At 41.3% G+C, this 27,471-nt stretch overlaps 2 protein-coding genes across 3 annotated transcripts; one reads left to right on the top strand and one right to left on the bottom strand.

Annotated features, from left to right (window-relative positions):
• Positions 1–51: 51 nt before the first annotated feature.
• Positions 52–16,691, bottom strand: LOC137271888 (uncharacterized). Its single transcript, XM_067804275.1, has 6 exons — positions 16,177–16,691; positions 14,662–14,780; positions 7,423–7,535; positions 6,122–6,307; positions 4,925–5,018; positions 52–2,011 (listed from the first exon to the last, which is right to left on the bottom strand). Exons 1-6 carry the CDS (start codon positions 16,689–16,691, stop codon positions 441–443), a joined length of 2,598 nt encoding a protein of 865 aa, XP_067660376.1. The 3' UTR covers positions 52–440.
• Positions 16,692–21,832: 5,141 nt separating this feature from the next.
• LOC137272706 (uncharacterized) lies at positions 21,833–25,581 on the top strand. Of its 2 annotated transcripts, XM_067805088.1 has the most exons (3): positions 21,833–21,933; positions 22,059–22,243; positions 23,197–25,581. In XM_067805088.1, exon 3 carries the CDS (start codon positions 23,304–23,306, stop codon positions 24,849–24,851), a length of 1,548 nt encoding a protein of 515 aa, XP_067661189.1. In that variant the 5' UTR covers positions 21,833–21,933; positions 22,059–22,243; positions 23,197–23,303; the 3' UTR covers positions 24,852–25,581. The 2 variants fall into 2 exon arrangements, with proteins under 2 accessions (XP_067661189.1, XP_067661190.1); XM_067805089.1 differs by lacking the exon at positions 21,833–21,933 and having other exon boundaries at positions 21,950–22,243.
• The last annotated feature ends 1,890 nt before the right edge of the window (positions 25,582–27,471 follow it).

The following is a 27,471-nucleotide window of genomic DNA, read 5'->3' as shown; positions in this document are numbered from 1 at the left end:
CTCGCTCCACTGCCCATGCAAAAGAAGAATTAACAAATATTTATATATTCATAAAATGCTGATAAGATTTTAATGGAATGATAAATAATACAATAGATAAATATCAAAATAAGTTAGCTTGTTCTTTGGCTGATGAGAAACACCCACCTGGGAATACCTGAATCTGTACAAATAAATAATGATATCTCATGAATGATTGACAAGACATAATATATACCACCGCGCAAAAGAGAGCATACATCAATTTTTGATGTTTGCTAAAGGTGAAACCTGTATGAAATGATCATTCAATAATGATGTTTTGGACACTGATCATTTCAACTCATGACAACCGTATTTCAACGATTGGTGAAGTGAAGATTTGGTATCGTTTGTAATGGGTTATAATCACTCATGTAAACTTTCTTTCACCCTCTGTTTTGTACATGGTTTAAGTATCATCAAGACTGAGCCAGTCTGATTCGGTTACGTATTTCCGCATTTAAGGCCTTTGCTTTGGTTTTTCTTCTCAGACTATTCAAAGCGAGGTACTTCCGGCGGGAGTCGTATTGTCCTTTCTGACCTCGGTCTGGCCGTTTGTTTGACCTAGTTTTACGCGCATGCGCTTTAGTATCACTCTCGGAAACACTCATATCTTCCGTGTCACAATCTGTAAGTTCTAATTCAGTATCCGTGTGCGTCCTGACACTGTCCATAGATACTGTTTTGTCTGTCCTCTTTACACTAATGATCCTGGGAGACAAAGCGCCTTCTCTATCTGAAGCGGCGTGACCCTCGACGTCGGTGAAGTCCTCAACCGGTTCAAGGTCAGAGAAGCAGTTCCGATCCTTCTCCAGTAGCATCCTTGGTGTAAATAACTTCTCTTCTTCCTTCTCCATGAACTTCTTCCTTATCTTCGTAGCCCTTTTGGCACTGATTGGTTGAACTAATGTTGTAAAATCGCCGCCGTTGTTTGACTGGAACTCTGCGGATTTGGCTGTTGACCTTCCGCCGTTGACCTTCGTCAGCGGTAGCGTGGAATAACCGTCTCTCCTGGCAAAGGGACATCCGTCTGAGGTCAGAGGTCTCACTTGGTCTCCTGATGGGGGTTTCGTGTCCTTGCTATCGTCCAGAAAACCTTTGTTTATGACGCCATTCTTGGGTTTATTTTTTCTGGGAGGCTTCTTAACCCGATCCGAGACCGGACCCATTATATCTTTCAACATTTTGTCTATTCTTTTCTGTTGCTTAGCAACGGAAATGACAGGTTCAGTTTTGGATTGCTCCGCTTTCACAGTTTCGTTGGAATTTTGGTCAAACACATCAATGCTAAACTGGGCGTTATTTCTCGGAGGCAACTCGGAAGTGAAGTTGCCTAATTTCAGCATCTGAATGGATGTACGCACAGCCTCTTCTTGCGGTGGTTCAATAACAGTTTCAATATCTTTCAGATTGCTAAATTTAGTCTTGGTGTAATTGATCTTCACCTCGTCTTCAACATTAGGATGTTCTAATGTGCTATCACAATGCACGTCCGCTTTTATGTCCATTTTAGGATCGTGTGGCCCCGGCGTTGACTCGAATCTCGAACTTTCGTCGACAGTATCAGTTGTCTCCCTCTGCACTTCCGGCTTTGGCTCCTCTGAGATTGCTGTCGAAATGGTTCTCTTCTCTGTCCTATTTCGTTTATTGTTGAGTTTGTAATTTACTATTTTATCACCCGCAATGGAATGAGTTGGCTTGTCGATCGTTTTCTCGCGCGAGATTTCACAGTCTGGACCAGATGACGAAAGACATGCTCTGTCCTTATCCTTGAAAACACGGTCTTGCGCAGTTGTCTCTCTGTATGACGTCACAGTTTCGTCTTCGCCGCCTCGTTCTGTATCCTCAAGATCTATGACACCACAGTCGCCGTTGTCTTGTTTGTTGTCCTTGGTGTCGGTGGCCGTTTGTGTCGACGTCGTGAACGTGACGGTGTTTTTCTTCTTCACTCGACGGCCTGACGGAGCAGGGGCTGTCGACAACGCTTTCTCTGAAAAACAAGAGTAAGCCTGATATACAATAGTGACAACAAACCAGTTACATATATGTAGACTGGGATTAAATCTACGGGCGAGCTCCATTCATTATAGCCCAATACGACCCGTGAAGATTCGGGGTAGAATTGGTCTTCAGCAACCCATGCTTGCCACAAAGGGCGACTATGCTTGATGTTAGAGGCGAGTAACGGGAACGGGTGGTCATGTTCACTGACTTGGTTCACATATGTTAACTGTGTTAGATGCTCATGATGTTGATCACTGGGTTGTCTTGTACAGACTCGACTTTTGCAGACCGCCGCCATAAAGCTTTAATATTGTTGAGCGTGGCGTTAAACAACAATCAAACCAAACACTTTCTACAGCGATTTGTTTGTGTTTGTGTCCTGATTGTGCTAATCTTGACCAATGCCGGTTTTACACTACTGGCAGTATACTGACTTAAATGGCTCCTGAATGACGAGCCCCCCTGCAAGGTAACAACAAAACCCCGGTGTGCTTGGGGGTCGAACCTCGAGCTTCCGCTATCCAGACAGACACACGATTCACGTGACCACAGAGGTGGTGTCAATTTATGTGAAATACATCAGCAGAATATATTGACCTACTTAACGTCTCTTGGTGGCAATAAACAGTTCCACTTACTGCTGTTGGGGGATTCACACTTTACCAATAAGAAATGTTTGCCACCTAATTTAGCTATCATTGTCATAAAACGTGTCAAATCGTTACAGTAAAGAGGCTCTAGTTCTAACAGATCCAAAACTTCATGTTGCCTTGGGCTAGCAAAATCAAACCTAGGTCAAACATTTCGGGCAACGCATCTCGATTTTTTAAGAACGAGAGTTCTCTCCCTTTGACCAGTTATCTCCATTCTCAACCAAACCAAACGTTCAAACTGTAACATCCTCAGAATGCACACTGTAACGGCTGTTATCTTACCTCGCGCATAAACTTAATGTCGTATTCTGATTGGCTGAGTCAATCAATGTACCCCGCTCACAAGCAAGTAACATTTTCTATGTTACCCGCTAGAAATGCCGAACTGTTGGAATTCGTTTAGTACTTCGTGTTAGTATTGTTTGGGCTGTTGCCTAACTCAGGTACTCCTTATTATGATCCAATACCCGTGCTTCAAACAGTTCAGAATTCACATTGAGATGTTCGGTAAGATAAATACGTTGTTCACTGGCCCTTCGGACTCATGGAACATAAACACACATCGAGGGTATATGAAGCCATGTCCTTATAGTGTAACATCTAGCGCAATAGATGGTGTGACATCTAGCGGGATGCATAGTGTAACGTCTAGCGGAATGCATGGTGTGACATCTAGCGGGATGCATAGTGTAACGTCTAGCGGGATGCATGGTGTGACATCTAGCGGGATGCACAGTGTAACGTCTAGCGGAATGCATGGTGTGACATCTAGCGGGATGCACAGTGTAACGTCTAGCGGAATGCACGGTGTGACATCTAGCGGGATGCATAGTGTAACGTCTAGCGGAATGCATGATGTGACATCTAGCGGGATGCATAGTGTAACGTCTAGCGGAATGCATGGTGTGACATCTAGCGGGATGCATAGTGTAACGTCTAGCGGGATGCATAGTGTGACATCTAGCGGGATGCATAGTGTAACATCTAGCGCAATAGATGGTGTGACATCTAGCGGGATGCACAGTGTAACGTCTAGCGGGATGCACAGTGTGACATCTAGCGGGATGCATAGTGTAACATCTAGCGCAATAGATGGTGTAACATCTAGCGGGATGCATAGTGTAACGTCTAGCGGAATGCATGGTGTGACATCTAGCGGGATGCATAGTGTAACGTCTAGCGGAATGCATGGTGTGACATCTAGCGGGATGCACAGTGTAACGTCTAGCGGAATGCATGGTGTGACATCTAGCGGGATGCATAGTGTAACGTCTAGCGGAATGCATGGTGTGACATCTAGCGGGATGCATAGTGTAACATCTAGCGCAATAGATGGTGTGACATCTAGCGGGATGCATAGTGTAACGTCTAGCGGAATGCATGGTGTGACATCTAGCGGGATGCATAGTGTAACGTCTAGCGGAATGCATGGTGTGACATCTAGCGGGATGCACAGTGTAACGTCTAGCGGAATGCATGGTGTGACATCTAGCGGGATGCACAGTGTAACGTCTAGCGGAATGCATGGTGTGACATCTAGCGGGATGCATAGTGTAACGTCTAGCGGAATGCATGGTGTGACATCTAGCGGGATGCACAGTGTAACGTCTAGCGGAATGCATGGTGTGACATCTAGCGGGATGCACAGTGTAACGTCTAGCGGAATGCATGGTGTGACATCTAGCGGGATGCACAGTGTAACGTCTAGCGGAATGCATGGTGTGACATCTAGCGGGATGCACAGTGTAACGTCTAGCGGAATGCATGGTGTGACATCTAGCGGGATGCACAGTGTAACGTCTAGCGGAATGCATGATGTGACATCTAGCGGGATGCACAGTGTAACGTCTAGCGGAATGCATGGTGTGACATCTAGCGGGATGCATAGTGTAACGTCTAGCGGAATGCATGGTGTGACATCTAGCGGGATGCATAGTGTAACGTCTAGCGGAATGCATGGTGTGACATCTAGCGGGATGCATAGTGTAACATCTAGCGGAATGCATGGTGTGACATCTAGCGGGATGCATAGTGTAACGTCTAGCGGGATGCATGGTGTGACATCTAGCGGGATGCATAGTGTAACGTCTAGCGGGATGCATGGTGTGACATCTAGCGGGATGCATAGTGTAACGTCTAGCGGGATGCATGGTGTGACATCTAGCGGGATGCATAGTGTAACGTCTAGCGGAATGGATGATGTAACATTTAGGGGAATGCATGGTGTAGATGCAGTTATTGCTCACCTGCATACGACTGTAACTTTTTGTTGGCTGTACACAACATGATCTGTTCATCAAACACCACCTCAGTGTCATCGTACGTGGAGCGTCTCTTCACCTAGAGATGTTCCAATGTACACATGTAAACAACAACAGTGTAAGCATGGCATTATCAACCAAGTATACTCGTCACATTGTGTCAGCAATCCACTGTACATCGTTTGTTACAACATGTCCTATTCTATCTGAAGAGCTAGATCGACAAAGACGTACTAACGAATACATTGAGGTGAGTTTATTCATGCCTCGTTGCTGGGGTGGTATACAAATGTATCAAGATTTACGAATCATTGACTAGCCATGAAAGGCAACTATGCTTGTCGTAAGAGGCGACTAACGAGATCGGCTGGTCAGGTTCGCTGACTTGGTTGACATATGTCACCGGTTCCCAACTACGCAGATCGATGCTCATGTTGTTGATCGCTGGATTGTCTGGTCCAGACTCGATTATTTACAAACCGCCGCCAAACAGCAAGATTATTGCTGAATGCGGTGTAAAACTAAACTCACTCAGTCACAAATCATTGACAGTAGTCTGTTACTTTGTTCTTTACGCCCCAGGTTTACCAGTTTTCAGCCATATTACAGCAATATCACAGCGGGGATACCAGAAATGGGCTTCACGAATTGTACCCATGTGGGGAATCAAACCTGGGTCTCCGGTACGACGAACACGCGATAACCACTAGGCTACCCCACCGCCTATGTATATATAATTCATACACGTTTTACAGAATTTAAATAAAGAGATCACTCCTTTTGATCGGAGAAACAAGCATTTTTCACATTCATTAATCTTAAAGGATTAGGACACGTTCAACAGTGGATTACTTTCATAAATATTTTTAATTATTGCGCTGACCGATATCACAAAAATTTGATAAACAGCAAATGTAGGGGATGAATTCATATATTTGAACTGAAGTCAATGTTAGTAAGTGTTTATTAGCCACAGAAGTAAAGAAAAATGCACACTTTGCATAATTCAAGATTCATACTGCAGTATCCAAACACATACATTTGTGAAACAGAAATGTATTTTTCATCTCATCGGTTTTTAAATAGGATATCTATATGATACCTGACAACATGAATTAGTCAGTTTAGAAAAGAGTTCATAAACAATAGCAAACAGCTGACGGAGTATGTGTAGACACTCACCTGATACAGCTTACCCTGGAGGTACCTAAATGGCATGCACATGTATCGGCAGCAGACATTCCCCCCAGTGTCGGAGAAGTCGGGAGGCTCGTCGCCATTAGTGATGACAATCTTGGCCCCCTGAGCCTCACACTCCATGTGCAGAGCATTGCGGCACCATTGCTTCACGGTCGAGTTGAAGTCGAGCTGCAGAAGTAAAGGTGGGATGTACTAGTGTCCTGAGTGAGTGAGTGAGTGAGTGAGTGAGTGAGTGAGTGAGTGAGTGAGTGAGTGAGTGAGTGAGTGAGTGAGTGAGTGAGTGAGTGAGTGAGTGAGCGTCGCTTTTTACAATATTCCCGCAAAGTTACGACGGGGACATCAGACATCATGGGCTTCACACACTGTGCTCATGTGGGGAATAGAACCCGTGTCTTCCGTGTGACACGCAAAAGCGTTAACCACTTGACTATCTAATTTGCTTGTAGGAGGAAGCAAATACATAATTATATAATCGGAGCGTTCGCTTTAACGCCGCTTTGTTCAGGATTGCTGGTTCTGTCTATTGAAGAAAGGCCTAAGAGATTCTGAGTGAGTTTAGTTTTACGCCGCACCCAGCAATATTCCAGCCATATGGCGGCTCAAAGAGATTATGATCCGAGGAGCTTACCATCGTAAAGGTTACAGGAATAATAGAAACGGGTTTCTGTTCAGGATTGCAAGACCATTACGTAGGCCTCAACAATGTACTATACTTATAAAGAAATAATTTCTTTTTTTTAATTTAGGGGATTTCCGAAAGCTCCAAGGTTTACACAGTTTTATTTAGAATGAGTCAGACCGCCCAAGATCCAGTAAACCCCACAATGTGAAGAAATTCTTCAAAGGCATTTAGAAGTTGGTGAGGTAATACAAGACACTGTTATGGATAACAACTTCTTTAATTCTAAGAATTCTAAGAATTAAAGAAGTTGTCATCCATAACAGTGTCTTGTATTACCCACAATGTGAAATTTATATCAAGTGCCCCCAGGCTTTCTTGGTTAGACTTGGTCTACTGGTCAACTTGCTGGTCGATTGAATGAATAGGGTGGTCAGTCTTTAGGACGTGGTTCATCTTACCCGTGGACCATTGCTTATCAATCAGTGGACTGTTTTTTCACAGTTCTATCATCTGTTGGTAATTGTCACATGGCTGGAATGTTATTGAGTGTTGGGTATGAACAGGGTTATTTGTTTCAACAAGAAAGTAAGAGAGAAATGGAGAAAGCAAGAAAGATCGAGTGAGGAAGAAAGAAATAAAGAAATGTCAAATGTGTACGTACAAAGAGACAGAACTGCCTCTGTCTGAGGAAGGACTCCACTGCTGTCTCCATGGCCGCGTTGATCGTTTCATTGATGGAGGTGAAACTCGGGTCGATCGCCAGCAGGCAGCACGCTGCAGTCAAACCAGAATGTATTAGAACAATCAATAGTAAGATGTCACCGTCTGATGTGTGGAGACATCCCCTAGTCCTGCCAGGAGCCGAAGATTGTGAGAGGTCGGGTTTCTGGGGTGTTGTCAACGGATTACTGTCAGTAACCCTAGTATGTACACACGTACTGAATGACCCTGACGAGGGACGTTCCGAGGTCGGTGATGACGCCACGTATCAGCCATATCAATGGGCCTAGTTAACCATCCATTCCATCACCCCCGACGACGCCGAAGAACGTTCGATTCCCCACATGTATAACCTTTCTGGTGTTCACGCCGTCATATTGCTGTCATATTGTTAAAGCGGCGCAAAACTATACTCACCCACATTTGTCCATGATATGCGTGTTCCAATATTCAACTCAGTGCTGTGTCTATAGTAATGCATTTCCACCGCCGTGCCACTTAAAACTACAGTTTATTGTTCAGTTCAGAAAGGACGGCGTACATACTCATGTAGAACAATGGCGGTGTTCTTGAATAATTATCATATCTTTATGCAAGAATGACATGTCCGCCTAAAGCAAATAAACGTTGAATTGGGGATTAAACAGTTATGTATTATTATAAATCGCTGATGCGATTATAACAATAACACGCTGTGCATACAGTTTCTGAATCAGAAGTCCGCGGAGTTATTGGATGTTGATTAGAAATGGTTCACTGGCCAGTTGGCGCCATGAGGTATATCAGAACTTATCTCAAAACCTTTCTTTTGAGTCGGAATCCGTGTAACCGAGAAAAACCTACAATAAACTACTTAATGTTTGACTTGACTAAAGTCATTGGGTCTTAGGTGGATTAGCTCAAGTATTTAATCGGACTAATCTATGTGCAAAGAGTTATATTGTTGGACAAAAATCGGCGGTATAGCACTAAGCGTTACCTATTTTATAAGCGGTGAAAATAATGACTTCATGCTACTAAACTGTTAAGTTTCATAACTGTAAAAGATCTTGATAAGTCCCTTTTGAATGACAGGGTTTAAAAGTAGCTCTTTAGGGAACACCCGGTGTGTTTGTACAAGTGTCGTGATCCATTAAGAGTCACCGCCATTTTGCCTTCAAGGTTTAGTGGAAGTAATTATATACTATAGTGTGAAGGACTGAGATTTGTAAGTTCAGAAAAGCGATATTTTCTCCTCAGTGACAGAATTTTGAAATGTTTACTGATGGGAAACTATGACTTTGCAAAAACTACTTCAAGGATCAACACAGGTATCTTTCCAGTATTTTTTCATACAACACGAAGAAACCTCGCACTGCTAACCGAGCCATTCGGTGCAACGACAACAATCCGCCGTTATGTTGAGTTCATGTCTCGCTTTTCGCGACTTTTTTCTATTAAAACACTTTTATGGTCACTTTTATTTCACCTTATCAGCAATTATTTACTGCATTTATGCTTATTCACACAGTAAATAGTTTTTTCATATTATTCAGTCGCACTCTTCCTCTCTCTTGGCGTACATGTATTCTGATCATGTTTGTCTTATGTATTTGTATGCTAGCACCAACTTATCATTTTCATTTTCTAAAACCAAAGAATGTTTGAAGTATATCATATTAAGTGCTGATCTTATTCAGACAATGCCAATAAATAAAGAAATAGCAACTGGCGTTGTCTCGAATTTTATTCTACTTTAGGACACCGAATGATGTCCGACCGAACGGGAGGACTGACGAATAGATGGAGAGATCGACGAACGGACGGACGGACGATCAAATAGATGGATAAACGAACGCACAAAAGGCAAACAGACCATGCTGTAACTGTCGTTCTTGGCACGGCGTTCGTGTTGTCAATGAAGATGATAACGAAAGCATATATTGCTAATTATTAATGATAAGAACAGCTGCACGCGGACTGCAAGCATCACGTGTGGTACGTGTACACTATCTGTGAAGAAACATTTGTTTTGCTATCCCCAAGTTTGTTGTTAAAGAGGTGAATGAACACATAGTAGTCGTTCACCCCTCTCAAGAAGTACTTGCATTGTGTATTCAGCTGCCCGACTAATAGACCTGACAGCTCATGTTTGTTATGCGTTTTTGTGCTATTATTTTTACGATATCAATGACGGTTCATCTTCGTCCCTTGAAAAACATAGATAGTATTTGCTCCAAGAAACAGCTGATTACATAACACAGATGTTTTTTGAAACCTCATATTGCCGACCCAAATATTTGGTAGCTTCATTCATGGCGCCCAAGACACTTGATTTTCGCCTTGTACCTTCCACGTCACTTACCCAAACAAATACCTTCTACGGCCAGTTGAAATACAGTCGAGCACCGTTGTCTCGATATTCATGGGACCAAGAAACAAATATCGAGATATCCGGCCTTCGAGATTACCGACCAGGGCATGTCATTATATAATTATCATTATATTTGGTATCATTTTACAGCCCCACAATCACAACAATCACTATTCTATATTTTATTTCTGGTACTGAAAGACCACAGGCTTGTAGTACAACACATTTACAAAATCAATAATTACACGCACACGTGATATACATAGAGAAAGCTGTAGGTTACAATGTGTTTTGACATATATTCTGTCCTATACAACATAGCATAATGGGTAAACATGGACAAGTTTTGCAGTATAGTATGGTTTGTGTTATTCAACAATGCAAAGAATTTATAGAGGTTTGGATGGACTTGATAATATTTCTTAATATACAACTTTCTGATGGAATTATATGCTGGGCAAATTAAAAGAAAATGATATTCATCTTCTATTTGGTTAAGATCACATAGCTTGCAAGTTCTGTATTCTTTTTTGACATTTTAAAATCTTCCACTTTCGATAAGTAAATCATGTGAAGAACATCTCAGTCTACTTAACGCTATCCAATACTTTTTTTACGTTTAGACACGAAAGATACGTTTCGGCGACAAAAGTACATTTAAACATCTTATAATACAAACATTTTCTGGAAAGGGACATCTTTTCAGACCATTCTTGCAAATAGATATCTTTTAGTCTTTGTGTTAGTTCTGAAATAAACTTGCCTTCAGAATCAACACACTGATTGTCCCATGCAAAACCAAACCCCTTCGAAAATAGAAAAGTTCTAACAGAAGAAACCCAATTTGTATGTCTATTTTTGTCGAATAGCATCATCATATTGTAACATTTCTTTGGTAGCCTATAAGACGGCATCTTCAGTAATTTTAACCAGTATTTTATAACTCTGATATTTGTGAATATGTGTATCGGGTATATACCATATTCTCCATACACCATTGCATTCATCGTATTGGGTTTAACCCCAAGAAATCTTTTACATGCTTTCAACTGAACTCGTTCAATATCACTGTAATACTTCAAACCCCATATTTCGGCTCCATACAATAAAATTAGCTTAATTTTGGCATCAAATATTTTGAAGTATGAACTTATTTTTATGTCTCCAAGTACATTTAATTGTTTAAAGATACCTATCATGACCTTTTGTGCTTGCAAGCAAGCGTAATTAACATGAGCTGTCCAGGATAAACAATTACTAAAGAACATTCCCAAATATTTGCACGAACTAATGCATTCTAATTCTTTATCTTTATACAACCATTTCTCGGTTTTTGACAAACGTCCCCCCTTTTTAAAGACTATTACTTTCGTTTTATTTCTGTTTACAGTTAATTTGTATTTGTCACAATAACACTCAAGTTCTTGTATGAGTTTCTGCAGACCCGCAACGGTGCTTGAAAATAGCACGATGCCGTCTGCAAAAAGCAGGAGAAATGTATGTACTAGGTCCGGGTGCAGTTGTATTTCATACTCACAATTGCTTTAAATTTGGGTTGCTAATTCATTTATGAAAAATGAGAATAAAAATGGGCTAAGTATGCAGCCTTGTCTTACCCCAAGTTGTAGTTCAAAAGAATCTGACAATTCATTGTTATTTTTCACACAAGCTTTGACATTTTCGTACATATTAAGAAGCAATTTTTTCATTTTAGGACTTAGGCCGTGAGTATCAAAAATAGACCATAATTTTTGTCTGTCGACTGAATCAAATGCTTTTTCGAAATCTACAAAAAGTGTACACAGTTTACCCCCTTTGGTATTAATATATCTCTGTATAAAACTTTGTAATATAAACATATTGTCGGTAGTCGTATAACCATGTCTAAATCCTGCCTGAGATTCAGTTATTTTATTCAATGCCTCTCCCCATATTACTAATCTTCTGTTGACGATAGAAGTAAAAACCTTGCTAAAACTACTCAAAAGTGTAATGCGTCTGTAATTGTTTGGATTATTGATACTGCCTTGTTTATGCTGCGGGACAATAATACCGATTGTCCAACTATTTGGAAATATACCATTTTCTAATATTACATTGAACAATAATTCTTAATATGGTGCTAAAACATCCGCCGAATTCTTAATTAACTCGGGTATTATATCATCGATATAATATTGTTTTTTGCTACGGTAGAAGTGTTCAAGGTTTTCAGTTTCAGCCTAAACATTTTTGAGTCTGATATGCTACTTTCTATGTCCACCCGCTTTTCTTGAAAGTAATCAAGTCGCTTTTGTTTACACACTGCATTATATTCGTTTCTTATCTGATAATATTCTTCAAATGCCTTCTTATCTTTCGATTTTCTAAATTTAACAGCTTACAGCGTTTAGTTTTAAGGTTCTCACATGCCCTATCATACCATTTGTTTGATATTTTCTTTGCTGTACAAATCTTTCTTTTCATATTTTCCGCAGGTAAAACAGAGAGCATTAGTGACGTATTTAATGCTGTCATCAATATTTGTGAATGCGCTATCAACTGATTTATCAAGTATGGACTGAACCTGATCTGACAACAGATTCTCTCTAAATCGTTCTGCTTTATCATTTTCCCAGAAAAACCTATAAGCATTATTTAGATTTTCGTCAAATCCTTCAGAATATCTAACATGACCTGTCTTTATTGACAGTGTTATTGGTAAATGGTCTGACTCGATACGAGATTGTATAGTGAAATCACCAACAAAATCAAACAGTATTGATGATGAAATAATATAGTCTGTTAGGCTTGTACCATTATAACCTATATAGGTAAAATCTCCAGTTTCTAGGTTGCTGCCACATCGCCCATTCATTATATGGATATTCAAAGTAGAAGATAATTCTAATAAAGTTTTACCGAAATTGTTTAGAGTTCTGTCAACGGAAAAACGTCTTAGATTAAAAACGTCAGTTAAAAAGTCCCAATAGGAGTCTTTTTGATTTTCTGTGTACTCTAGTAAATCATCTTCTACAAAGTCACAACTTGTGCCAGTTCGAGCAATAAAATCTCCACCACAGAGAATATAAACATCTGGTAGATGGGATAAAATATCTTTTCACGGCGTCGTCGTTGAAGCCCTTTGCGTTGGTAAGTTGTGAGATCGTTAGCAATCCCTACCCCCTGGTCTTTTAAGACACTCCTCATTTTCACAGACTGCCACTTATCCTCCCAGTGACACATGCGAGCTATAATGGGTCTAGGCTTATCCCCCCTTTTAGTAGAAAGTCTGTGTGCCCTTTCTATGTCCCTCGGGACTAAAGGTGGGAGATTCCTCACTACCCGGGCCTTATTGAGAACTGCTAAAACCTTATCTTTACTCTCCGTGTATGTCTCTCGTTGACCGTTCTCTGGCACATTATACAGCACGACATTGTTTCGTCTGCAACGTTGCTCTTGCTCCTCCAGTTTAGTGTCTAATTCTTCCAAGTATTTTTCGATACCCTCTGTCCTGTCATTCAAAGCCTCAACATCTAGTTTTATCACTTCCTGCTCTTGTTTACTACTGTTTATGTCCTCTTTGAGCTGGTGGATGTCAGATTTCATATCTCTGATGTCATCTTTGATAGATAATCTATCCTCACCCGCCTTTATCTGTTTCACAATGTCCCTCCTCATCTCATCTAGACCATCAATAGGGCCGGTGTTGAGTTCCATATCTCCTGACAGATGTAACGTTGAAGGAATCAGTTTCCTTACAGGTAGAGTTGCTGTTATCAGGTGGTTATAGCACAGAGTGCTTGTCAATCTTGAACTATCAGTGACGTCACACAAATGTAAACAAACATTTTCCCCAGTCAGTAGATCAAACTCAAGCGGGTAGGTATCAGCACAAACCTCCAGATATCTCACAAGGGAAAAAGGACAAGAAGAGATGTACAGAGAATAGCACAGCACATAGAGCCAGTCTGCAGGGAATATCAGAGCTGGCGGTGTACGGGGTGTAGGTCTCACAATGGCCGACCTGTGGACTACCCCTCGATCCTGGCTCTATAGAGCATTAAGTCAATCATAATTAGTTCATATATATACACTAGTCCCGTATAAGGTAGGATTGACAGTTAGTTGTCAAATTACACAAGGGAGTTTGATAATAACCTAAATTTGCTCAGGTGCTGAGTTGCGTGAAAGTGTTGGTAGGGGCGTGTAACTCTCCGGAACAATCACTATTATATTGAGACAGCCGAGATATCGAGTTATCGGAGTTCGACACAACGGTGCTCGGCTGTATTTCAACTGACCGTAAGAGGTATTTGTTGGGGTAAGTGACGTGGAAGGTACAAGGTGGCGTAAAAGTGCTAAGCTTGTTGTAGGTCTATGTTAATATATGATATGCTTCATCTCCTGAGCGCAAAGATCGCTTTGAATAGTGACACCCTAGACCAGTTTTAGTTGGCGATCGGGGCGATGGGGTAACCAGCTTGTTGAAACGTCCAATCGTCACAGAAGAATTTGGTTCCATTCCCAGGTACAACGTTTGAAACCCATGTCTGGTGCCTCCTGTCGTGATATGCGTGAGTGAGTGTTTTTACGCTACTGTTAGCAATATTTCAGGAATATCATGACGGGTGACACAAGGAATGGACTCCACACATTGAGCCGAAACTTCAGCGTGACGAGCGAACGCGTTAGCCATTACCCTACCCCATCACCCCCGTTCATATCAGATCGGGGGTAGGTGTAGCCAAATACTTAAAGTGTCGAATACTGATGCATAAGGAAGGATGCTGGTTATGTGTGCCGTGCACGTTAGCGGAGTTCACGATAGTGACAGCTGTAGCTCACCTGATTCTCCCAATCGCTGCTGGTTCCTGTTGAGTAACGTCACCACCAGCACCGATATCCGTTCCGTCAGCCACCGCCGGACTGTCTTCAACTCCTGGTACTCCTCTACGTAAACAGTCCTGAAACATAGACCATACTGAAACATCCATACATGAAGCATAAATCATTCTGAAACATAGACCATACTGAGACACGTGAAGGTCCCGGGGTAGAATAGGCCTTCAGCAACTCATGCTTACCATAAAAGGCGACCCTGCTTGTCGTAAGAGGCGACTAACGGGATCGGGTGGTCAGACTCGCTGATTTGGTTGACATTTATCATCGGTTCCCTACTGCGCAGATTGATGTTCATGTTGTTGAGCACTGGATTGTCTGGTCCAGACTCGATTATTTACAGACCGCCACCAATATAGCTGGAATACACCTGAATGCGGCGTAAAACTAAACTCACTCACTCACTCACTAGACCATCCTGAAGCATCCATATATAGAGCATAGATCATCCTGAAACACACTGTACTAAAACTTAAATATATGAAGCATAGATCATCCTGATCTATACACCGTATTGAAACTTTCATATGCATTGATCGTCCTGAGCATGAGCCAGAAGGAACAGAGACCAACTGAAACATCCCCAATTCAACTTACACAGCTTACGTGTGTCTGTTTTGTTCCAGAAGTTTATTACCAACAACGTATTTAGACAGAGGAGGACAAAATAACCAACAAACATAGAATGATATATCCAGCAACACATTGATCAGATAACCCCTGTATGACACGGGCTGGTAGGACATAAGCAAGCTTTTATCACACGATGTTCGCAGTTCAAAAACTAGTGTTTGAATCTCGACAAAGCAGTAGCATATTATTATCAGAGACCACAACAACATTTGCTCAGAGGATTTCAGATGCATGACAAGTTTAGCTGTGAACATGATCAGCAGGGCATGTAATCGATAAAGGTTTATGGACGAGCTATCTAGAAGTATGCGAGATAGACACAACACTCTGAAATGACCTCCGGAGTGACAGTAATCTCCTTTTATGGACAGCAAGGATTTGGACCGCAAGATACACTAATTTTTAGTTTCCACTTCACAACCCTTCCTCCCCTCTTATTAGGTACCCCTCAGTGAAAAATGTGTATGTATATGTCTGAGGCCCTCAGCAAGATTTCAGCTATATGACAAAGGTCTGGAAATATTCGTGTCTGGACCAATGACTGACATCAAGAGCATCGGCCCATGCCTATGGAGTGCGATGACATACAACAACAATGTCAGCGAGCCTGAATACATTTCCCTGTTAATGGTATCGTGGGACAGGTATAAATGAGTTGCAAAGACCTAATGCTAACCATCATCTTAATGCGAAAAGAAAGGCTGGCTATGCTTGTACATGGCTTTTGGGAGAATATCGGTGGGGAGTCGAGAGATGCGGAAAGATGGACATCATATGATATCATGCTCTTTTTCAGCAGTAGATTATATCACAATTTGTGTTACTTACCATGACTTCCCGTTTGGGGAGAGAGAACCAATATTTGAATGCATCATCCGGGCATCATGGAAGAAGACGTTCACCTTGGAAGGATCATGACTGATATACCCGCTTTTCTCCAAGACAAAATATCCATTTAACATGTCTGGTGTCTCTAAAAACTCGTCCCACGTGATAATCCGAAGTCCATTTGCTGGGGCGTGATACGAAGGCCATTTTTGTTTGGGAGTTCGGACAGACTCGGAACCCTCCCTTGCCGTGTCCGGTTCCCGGAAGCTCTGAACCTGAGTTGTCTCCCACGACTCTTCATCGGACCTCGCGACAGAGTCCAGGCGTTGAAGGTAGCTGTCTATCATCATCGGAGCTGGTTGACCTAAGTCTTGAATCATGTCATTACACTCAACAGATGCTCTGTCGGGTTCCTGACGACCTCTTCCAGACCGTGACGACATCGGCACGGCATCTGAACGTGCAGACGGCTGCCAGAAATCGGAACGTGGGGTTGTGCCTTCTTTTCCATCCATAACTGACCAGTACATAATCATTTCCTCCACGAATCAATTTAGTCACGCTTGGCCACACACCTGTCGTCTGCTCGTACACTGGGTCTACAAGCTCGTCAGTAATGCGATTTGGGGTATCGTTAATGAAACGTCACGCATGATCAATCCTCCATAGAAATACCGCCACAGGTTGATTTATTGCAAAGGGTATTACTTGTTGAAAATACACCGACAGTCGACCCATTGGTGTATTATTCAGGGTTGAATCTTCCAATGTCTATAAACCCAGGTTATGAAGAACGCTTGCATAATTAGCCAAATAAACTATCAAACAAGTGCAGGTGATAACTTCCACTTCACGTTTAAACAAGCAGAACAAGCAGTGGAACACTGTTCGAAATCACTGTCCAGAAACTTATTCTTGAAACAATAGCGTATATATGGCCAGTTTAAGATAAGAAAGTAATTACTGACCAAGACATCAAAGAAAACTGTCGCTGTTCATATTTAGGATCCCAGGGGACACAAGCAGAACACATCAACACAAACACTGTCAGTTTACCCTAGCCGGTCTACAAGCCGATATTACAAACTTATCTTGTGACGTTAGAAAACGGACAATTTCAGTATGTCCCCATGAAACAGATCAAAGACGTAATTACACCTATACGGACCAGGTAGGCATTCCTTCGCCTCAGCAGTTCTCAGTGGGTATCGTCGATTTCTTGGCAGCGCTGTTTAACTCCAGATACAGTCCAACAAAGTCTTAAACGTTGTGTGGAAGTGTAATTAACCTGTATCTCACCTGTCGCATTCTTCACAGAGGACAATTGTGGAATAAATCTCACACTTTGGAAAACAGATTATACTTTAACTTCACAGGTAGAACGCGATCTTGACAAATATCCAAAATTCCAAGATTGTGACTGTTATCAATCTCGGGTCAGTATGCCCCAGGACTGGACAGTTTCCATGTCTTGTGGTCGTGGACTGTTTGACCACAACTACTGGTCAGCGTGTCCATGTTGCGTGGTTCGACCTGCTTAGTAACTGTAAACCTTCCACTCTCATCCTACTGGCAGTCCGGAGCCTGTTTCGCCTGTGCGGATTATTGAAATCGCCGATCTCTAATCAAGTAGTCAGGATGATCGTGTATTAGTAGCCTTTGTTTGTAACAGTACAAATCTCCTTACATACTTACTCAGCACTGGATTACACTATGGGGTCAGTTTTGTGTTTGAACAAGTTTGAATTATATATTCACTGTTGCCGTAATGAAAGGCATTAGTGAAAACAATGCTGTCGATCAGACTAATTATAACATATTGTTAAACATACAATGAACATTGTTAAATATTTAACGATTCCATACAGTCATCTGAAATGTACGATTTAAACGAAATAATTTGAATATATTAATCCCCAACTCATTGCTTCTCAACAGCATTTCTTTTACAAGTCTTGAGCTTCTATCGGTACTTAACTTTAACCCTTGAGCAGGTTTATGCATGGTTGCATTCATTCAGGGACAATGTATGTAATATGTATGCATGGAACAAGAGATCTTTGGTCTTTGTACGTCGACGTATTAAAAACGTACAGTCCGTTTAATGATTTCTTGGATTTGGATTAACGCCGCTTTAAACAGTATTTTATATGACATCACGTCTGCTTAATGAGGGATGGAAGCCCGGAGTAATGCTCTCAAACGTGTACCACTTCGGTTAAACTCGCCAGCTAGGATTTTTTGCTGACAAGAACCGAGGCGGGCGAACCGAGATTCGAGTCATATTAACTTGCAGGCGTACATAAGCATTATTATCTGGTAATGTGCTGTCTGGCGTGTTTGTTTGTTGTTGAATCCCGCACTCAGCAATATTTCAAATATATGGCGGTGGTCTGTAAATCCTGGACCAGACAATCCTGTGATAAGCATCGTGAGCATCGATCTACCCAGATAGGATACGGTGACATGTGTTATTCGTGTTTGTGGGATCAAATTGTCATTACTACATACTCATGATCTGATTATATTTACCCTGACTATATTAATCCGGATTATATTTATTTGGACGATTGCACCGAGATGATCCGGGCTTGAATAAGTCTTCTGCAACCATGTCTGAGGAGGCGACTAACGAGATCAGGTGGTCAGGTCTTCCAAACATGGTCGACACAAGGCATCGTGGAACAAATGCAGGGTGCGCGTTAATAACAAAGAAACTCTGAGAACGCCAGGGTCTGTTTAACTGAATTCTAAATTACTTACAGAACATTGGTTACTTTGTTGCCCAACGCCGCACTCACCAATATTCCAGATAATTCATACGAAGACGGTCTGTGAATTATAGGGTTTGAACAAGACAATCCAGTGATCCACAGCATGAGCATCGATCTACGCTGTCGAGATACAATGACACAATGCCAACTAAATCAGCGAACCTGGACAACCGATCCCATTAGACGCCTCTTACGACAAGCATGGGCTACTGAAGATCAATTCTGACTTGGATCTTCACGGGTAATAAAGTGAAGGAAACAAACCTACAACACTTGAAGTAGGGTTTGTAATTCATGTGACTTTTGTTGTATTTTACGTTGTCAGTGAAGCCGTTCATTTGTAGAGGAACTATGATATGATTTGTTTGTTTGTTGTTCAACGCTTCACTCAGTAATAATCTGGCTATATGGCGAAGATCTATATATAATCGGGTCTGAACAAAACAATCGTGGGAACGACAGCATGACCATCGATCTACGCACCGGAAACGGCCACAACAGGCTCCTAACCAGATCTCCAACCGGATTAGAATTAGTGAGTGATTATGGTTTTACGCCGCTTTTAGCAATATTCCAGCAACATCTCGGCGGGGGACATCAGAAACGGGTTTCACACACTATACCAGTGTGGAGAATCGAACCTGGGTCTTCAACACGACGAGCAATCTCTTTAACCACAAGGCTACCCCACCGCCCTTACGACGATTACAGCTTTTGTTACCTGACATAAACAACACATACATAGCAGGCCCGAACAGTTACATACGTATCCCGACTCCGACTTTACCCTCAGTAGGTAAAGTTGACAAACATCGAATGAAACGCCACAAAGCAAATCAGTTTGTGCAGCTGAAGAAGGTTGAACAGTTCACATCGCAAATATTTGTATAGAGGCTTGTTAAGATGGGTTCTCCTTCTATCGCCCCACCTTCAGCGTTGATGAAGCAGACACTTCCAGACAGCTAAGATATACGTGGCGTGTAATTAACAGCTCTACCCCCGATCACCTCAGCTTAAGGAGCTCGCGTTGCACTGAGGAACCTGAGCCAGAAGTAAATACCGTTAGTTTATGATGAGCACCAGTTTGAAGATCTGTCATTGACGTGGCCGTGTTTCTGCTTCATGTTCATAGACTTATTCATTTTGAGGTTAGTGCAGCGTGCTTCCGACCAGTTTATACATCTGGGATTCGAACCTTTTACTGGGAGGCCTTGACACAGAAGGGAGGTAATTCTTCAATGCACGGATATGTCAACACTTGTGTCACGTTATGTCGTTGCGAAAAACAAGAAAATGACCACAGGAAATGTTAACGGAACTTTATTGACAAGCCGCCAAATAGCTGGAATATTGCTGGGTACAGTGGAGGACTTAACTCACTTAACTCACTTTATTAACAAACAAAGCGCTGAGTGTTGCATAGGAGGTCTTTCGGACTGAATGGGGTTTGTGTCTTTGTGTCTTTTGGGCTTGGGGTACTGGTGTAATACACTAAACAGCAACTCTGGCTTTTTGTAAAGTTTTAGAAGACAAAAGCATGAACACTGTGAGATTGCATTCTTTTCGAAACTTGCGGGTTTTAATCTTTTTTATTTACTTATTTATTTATTTAATTTTTTTATTTGTTTTTTTCTGTTCAGTATTTGAAAATGTTAACACGTAATTCATGAACCACGTAAATATACTTATTGTGGGTTCTACGCTTCATAACACGTGAGGAAGTGGTACGGGTGGGTTGGGTAGAGGGTTTTGAGGTGACCGGCAGCCGACACCCAACCCCCACCTACCCACCCCTACACCCCTCTCGTCGCATATAAAAGGATATTGTTGTGCGTCTTCATAAACATTTAATACAATATACAAGGAAGATCAGATACCCATAACTGTTAAAGTGGACGTTTTATGACAATATGTACCACGTAAACCAAATAGTTAGTAGTAAAATAGCAGCTGCACCTTGTGATGTTTTAACTGTTACAATCATTTTCAGAATGTAGCAAGTGAAAGGACAGTGTTTGAGCAGTGTCGCAGCTTACATCGTTTAACAGGGGCGGAATCACGTTGTAAAATGAGGTCTCACTACTGAGAGCCTTAAACCTCTGAATCCCGAACACCACCTGACTGTTCGTAAATACTAGTTAACGCTTATATCAGAATTGATAAAAGGAGTGATATGAACTTTGATATATGAAGGAATATAGAAAAATTAATATATAATAGTATAAAGGACATCGGTGCGAACACCATTAGGTCATTTTGATAATGTTGGATATGTCTGCAGGAAATATGTTACTGTTTCTGTTTAGCCTGCCATTGTCCCGAAAAATGTCCCGGGCGGTGGGGGTAGCCTAGTGGTTAAAGCCTTCGCTCGTCAAGGCTAAGACCCGGGTTCGATTTCTTACATGGGTGCAATGTTTGAAGCTCACTTTTTGTGTCCCCCGCCGTGACATTGCTGGAATATTGCCAAAGACGGCGAAAAAAAGCTTACTCACTCACCGAAAAGTACTAGTTTAAGGTGTTGGCAGCCTCTGAAAAGATTATTATTCAAAACACTTAAAGATCCGTCCAATCATTTCATATTACAACATTTTATCTCTCATGTTACGAGGTTATATGAGTAAACTCACATCAACACTGAATGGGACCCAGCAGGTTTCCTGGATGTCAGACGCGTGTTAAATAATATCACGGATATATGACTAGCTTGACATGTAACATCTGGCCTCTTGTAAATCCTTCTGTAGTTTTCGTCACTGAGACGGCACATGTTTGTGAGATACATGTCGCATAAGGTCCCAACCGCTCTCTGCAAACTGAGGCGAGACACTCATTCAAAGCCACCAAAGCGTGGAGACGCCGCTTACGACACACTAAATTAACGTATTGAGCGTCATGTAACTAAGGGACTACCATCTGAAGAAACTACGCTAAAAACAGAAACATGGAAATTCCAGCGAAACCGATATTGAAAGAAAGCACGGGGGTAATGTGATCATTATAATTTAGATAAATTTTACAGGAGAAAACACATGCGTTTGTCTTATCTTGTGCTGATAACTGATGTGATTGTAGTCCGACTGAAACACACCTCGATTGTTCTTCGTTCAGGGAAGGCTGAGGGTGATATGTGGCAAACATGGCGGAGGTAAGAACTGAATTCACGAAGATTTGGAAGCGGACATGATGGCATGATGAGGACAAGTCCTGTCTAGTGACACCAGCTAGTGAAGGCCGGAGGAGGGGTACTGCCGAATACTTCCTCGGGGTACAGTCAACGGACGACGTTGGTTCCGGTACATGGTTTACTGTATTCTGCATTGTAGATCGATATAATATGGCATTCAACTCCCATCATACTGAGGAGGGATTCTTCTTCTTCTTCTACTACTACTACTGCTGCTACTACTACTACTACTACTACTACTACTACTACTACTACTACTATAGTTACTTCTGGTGTTGTTGCTGGTGATATTTCCTTGTAAATATTCATGTTATAATTAGAACTGAACATGTTTGACGTGAAGACGTCTAACGAAGTCAGGTGTTCAGACTTGCTGCCTTGGTTGGTGTATGTTATCTTGTCACAACTGGACAGTGGAGTACTAATACCTATGCTGCAACAACTATCACAAAGGCAAGAAACACTCTCTTGTAACTGCACGTTTCATTAAAATACAGTTTAGCAAATGTATGTTGTACTATTTAAAATTCAGTAATTTAATCCTGTAGTATTGGCAGTTCAATAGTTCAAAGAAAGACAAGTCTTTTACATTTTCATGGAAGTTGAAAATGAAGTTCTTGCAAGTGTCTAAATGAACCACAAGTCCTTAAGTAAAACTACCTCTCACATCATTCTTGTGTTGTTTTCTGAGAAGGCAAACTGAAAGAAAATCTTCTTTGTTGGGATGGAAATAGTTTAGATTTTTCGGAACATATCCCCAAACGATGCAACTATTGTACGTTAAGATATGAACCATAAACTGTTTGAACAGCACAGGCTAATATGTCATGAGTAACGGGAAATGTGCAAAATCTAACGCTACGCATCTCGCCTACAGTAATATATACTGAACAGCAAAAGAAGCGCAACGTTTGTTCTCAAGACAACGTCTCAAGACATTAACACGAACGCTTACGTTTTTGAGATTTCATTGTTTTCGAAACTTGGGTTTCTTTTTGCTGTTGAGCATATGCTAATTGTGCCATGTATATCGAATAATATGTCCTTACTTTCATTTTAAAGACCGACCCGAATCATACTGAAATCTGAAGATGGCGGGCTGATCTAGAAGATGTCGTACTGTTTATTTGCCATTGTACCATTCAAAGTCGGAGGAAGAGGCTGTGAACATGGACAACATACAGCGGGAAGCTCTTCAAGAACTACACTTGACACTGATGGACGACCTCGATCCCTGGGAAATAATGATAGACTTCTTGTTTCAGAGGAAGTGTTTAAACTTAGCGAATATTGATAGACTCGAAAGTATTCGAGATAAAAGAACATGTCGACGATACTTCCTGGAACTCGTTCGAAAAAAGTGTTCATTTTCAACATTTATTGAAGGTCTGATGTACAAAGAGTGCCATACACATTTAGCGGAACTGATTAAAAGGAAGGTACTTGACATACAGAACAGAACAAAGTCCGATGACCCCAATGAAGACGAGTCTTTGCTTCCTGATGGAAGTCGAAGTTTTGCGCGCGGACGTAAGAGAAGACAGTTAGACAATGTGACCAATGGGAAGAGATTACGGATTGAGCCACGAGATCATACCACAAGGAACAACGAGGCCGTAAAAACGGTTCTCCTTGAACATGCCCCGCAGTGTGAACTTGAAGGAAAAAGCATCGAACAATCTGACCGTGAAAGTGTATCAAATAAATGTTTACTCTGTCCAGTGTGCAAACAACCAAATCGTATCAACATTGTTAACAATGAAAAGAAGAGGATAGTTCGAATACAACATCATCTTAAAGTGTTGTCCCATGATGGTGCAGTTGGGAAGTTTGAACGATTCATCAAAGCAATGTCCAAACGTCACAAAAAGAACCCTGATATCAAATTTGCTCTACTGGATGCGATAGTCGGTCGGAAAAAGGTGTCAAACAGAATAGTTCCCGACGAAGACGTGTTCCTTAAGATGGAAAAGACAATTCCTTACACAACTAACCCTTTAGCATCCAGCATGCTTTACCTATCAAGAAAGGGATCGGCCATAGCCACTAGGAAGCCTATAGAAGATGGGTTAAAAGAGTTAAACGTCGCCAAGTCCCATTCCGAGTTTATCCAACCGTGCAAAGACACTGGGATGGTGTTATACATTGAGGTCAACCTCCTCATGCAGCTGTTTGAAAAGAATCCAACTCCGGAACTGAAAATGAAAATAATTAGAAGACTCGATGAAGCCATCAATGTTCACTTCGCTGAGGAGGTGCCAGATGTGCGAGAGGACTATACGAGGATGTTGTATCTCAAAATGGTTTTCTGTTACCTTGGAATCCGCGTGGATGCTGGGACAATAACGGGATACACACCAAGCGTGGAGGATATTCAGAATGCTGAATCTTGCCTAACTTTGATTGACAGACTCCCGGTTCTGTTGGACAAAAGAAGACTGATGTTCTACCACGTGGCAAAGTCCGTGTTGTTCAAATATAGGGGCGTCCTTGATCTTGCGCAGGACCACGTGAACGCTGCAGTTGTAAAAGCAAAGGAGGGACAGTTTGAGAAGGAACACTCGTCCATCAAACACCTTGCTGACAATGTCAGAGAGGTTATTCGGGAGTGTGGAGACAGACAGGATGAGCGAGGGGAGGCCTTGTTGCAGGAGCTCGAGGAGGACGTCCAGGACGAGGACGTGCGCGAGATATCCTCAGATGAGGAGGATATATAATGTTACCTTCTTGACACATACAGCGATGAGGCAGCTTAGTGGTTAAACCGTTTTCTCGTCACGCCCAAGATCCGGGTTCGATTCCCCACATGGGTACAGTGTAAGGGGCCAATTTCTGGTGTCCCCTGCCGACATAATGCTGAGAGTGATGTAAAACTAAGGGACTATTCTCTGTAATCCCCTTTGACATCCACAATGATGTGCATGTTGTGATTTCAACTGGCTGGACTCCCCATTCGATAATTCGGTCGGTATTTGAAACTCTGGCGCTAGATACAATACCACTGTTTATATAATAATGGAAGCTACATACATGGTCATAACATTGTAACTGTGATGTCTTTAGAAGGATGGCCTCAAAGATGATTAAGTTTGTTTAATTGATACACTTTTATTAGTGTGTCGTGGGTTTTTTTCATTGTCAAAATAAGTTCATAAGTTCCACACAGCAATGTTGAAAATCTGAACACAAATCAGGTGAACATGTTCACTAGTCAAGATTGAAGTTTATGGATAATGTTACATGTGTGAAGTCGGTCACGGCTGGGCACGCAGTCCTTATGTGTTCCAAACGGACACCGCCTAGTTTAAACATGTCAGACAATCTGATAATTCCCTAAACTTGATGACCCTGTCTGCTTTACACTACGTGTGTCTGCCATATACTACGACACATTTCAGTCGAAAGTATTTTGATAATCCAGCCGTTTATACATAAATAATTTTTTTTTTTTTAAAAAAAAGAACAAAACAAATCTGCATGAATAATACCATTCGTGAGGTAATTGTACCCAATTTCATACCTTGCCAAAATTTCAATCTGATAATGACATTGTCCTCAAGGTTCTTCCTGAAACGCTGTCTGGAGATGTCGTCTCTCGCCCACCCAATGTCTTTTTTGAGATTTAATTTGTTGATTGGGGAGAGAGATGAAATGTTACAGTATTTCTATCAGGACACGTTCGGTTACAGTGAGTATTACGGTTACAAACATCTTGCCATCGTCATGCAATATTCTGAAATAATCAGCATATGTTATCTTTTTCCGTGTCAAAGGTTTGATTACGGTATTACGGTTTACTTAAGTATTACGGTGACAAACATCTTGCCATGATATCAAATGCTATCAGCATATGTTATCTTCTTCCGTGTTAAAGGTTTCGTTTGAAGTGAACCTGTTCTCAATGTAATTTTCTTCCCTTACGAAAATCGTTCTATTTTTGTATTCACATAAGCTTGGTATTCATGGACGATATTAAATGGTTTAAATGTTAATTATGTTTTAGTCTTTTGTACTGGCGTTTGATTGGCAGTGTTCCGTCAATATGATGACGGACTCTGTTTAATCGAATCAGGACCTGACAGGGCAATCGGCTATACTTTGTGCATTGATCTACGTAACTGGACCAAACCTGGGGTATATCAAGGAAACTAGATAGTTTGTCTTCTACTTTTGCAAGACCAGACCTGTTAAACTACTTATAACTATGATCCAAAATATTCATTATTAAAAACATATTGAAACAACACAGTTTTTACTGACAGTACATACACTTGTTTTCAATCACTCTGATGAACAATATGGTTTATTAAAAATCCATAAAATTCCATATTCATTAGCCAGCCGGTATTTTCGTGTAAGGTTGCAAAGCTATACATTTAGATAGTATTGAGGGCTTGCCTAACTTTCAAAGTCATGCATATGCACGGGCCTTTTCATTTATAATGAAAGCTACGCCGCTGATATTACGATATTAACAATTATCACATTGTTAATCCTCTGGTCCATTTTACGCCTTAAAGGAATGTGAATAAAACCAGCAAAATATCATTTGTTGTTATGGAATGTGCTGAAATGTAAAAAGTCCTCAATTATAAGTAACATAATGCTGAAATTAAACACTTACCACAACTACAAAACTACAAAAACAAGCCACTCAAATATACATGTATATCAATGGGCAATTACTGATCAAGGCAGCGTGACACAAGTTGAATACTGTGTGTATACAGAATCAGTGCAAAATCATTGCTTATTAATTTATTTCTTAAAAAGACCTTGTTTTTTTCCTCAAAATAACTCGATGATACTATTATTTAAATAACAAATTTGTTTTGATTTAATTTGTGTTCGATTTAGGGTGTAACTTGACTCTAGAATGTCCGGGTTAGAGGTCTTCAACTCATGCTTTCGATGAGAGACGATCGAATGGTCAGACGGAAAGACCTGGTTGATGCTTGTCACGATAACCTCTTTGCACAGATCGATGCTCAGGATGTCATAGTACAGTGTGTTTTACTCGATTGACGTCATTGAAATATTGATGAGAAGGGAACCATCCTCCATTCTCGCCTGCCAAAACTCCAAACTTTAAAGCTGGATATACAAAGATCTCACTGGTGTATTATGTATAAATTCTCTGACGATACCACAATGCTTACTGACTTCACGCTATGCATAACTGTCGGACAGTGATCGCGAAAAGCACAATCTTGTCATTGATTTAGTTTCCTCAAGAAAAATAAACGTTATTAATGACAAATGTAGCGCGCATGCTTCCGGTTACCATGGTAACCGCATGTGTTCGGCATGTCGCTATCAGCGCATCGTGTTACGTTT

This window comes from Haliotis asinina, chromosome 2 (genome assembly GCF_037392515.1).
Source record: "Haliotis asinina isolate JCU_RB_2024 chromosome 2, JCU_Hal_asi_v2, whole genome shotgun sequence".
In the NCBI taxonomy this organism is placed as follows: domain Eukaryota; kingdom Metazoa; phylum Mollusca; class Gastropoda; order Lepetellida; family Haliotidae; genus Haliotis; species Haliotis asinina.
The sequence above is the reverse complement of the archived record's forward strand: the minus strand, read 5'-3'. Positions and strand labels throughout refer to the sequence as shown.

Coding starts and splice junctions, on each gene's coding strand:
- LOC137271888 (XM_067804275.1), bottom strand. CDS start 16,691: ATGGATGGAAAAGAAGGCACAACCCCACGTTCCGATTTCTGGCAGCCG. Junction 5,019..6,121: donor TCCAGGGTAAGCTGTATCAG/GTGAGTGTCTAC, acceptor GAACATCTCTAG/GTGAAGAGACGCTCCACGTA. Junction 2,012..4,924: donor AAAGTTACAGTCGTATGCAG/GTGAGCAATAAC, acceptor CTTGTTTTTCAG/AGAAAGCGTTGTCGACAGCC.
- LOC137272706 (XM_067805088.1), top strand. CDS start 23,304: ATGGACAACATACAGCGGGAAGCTCTTCAAGAACTACACTTGACACTG.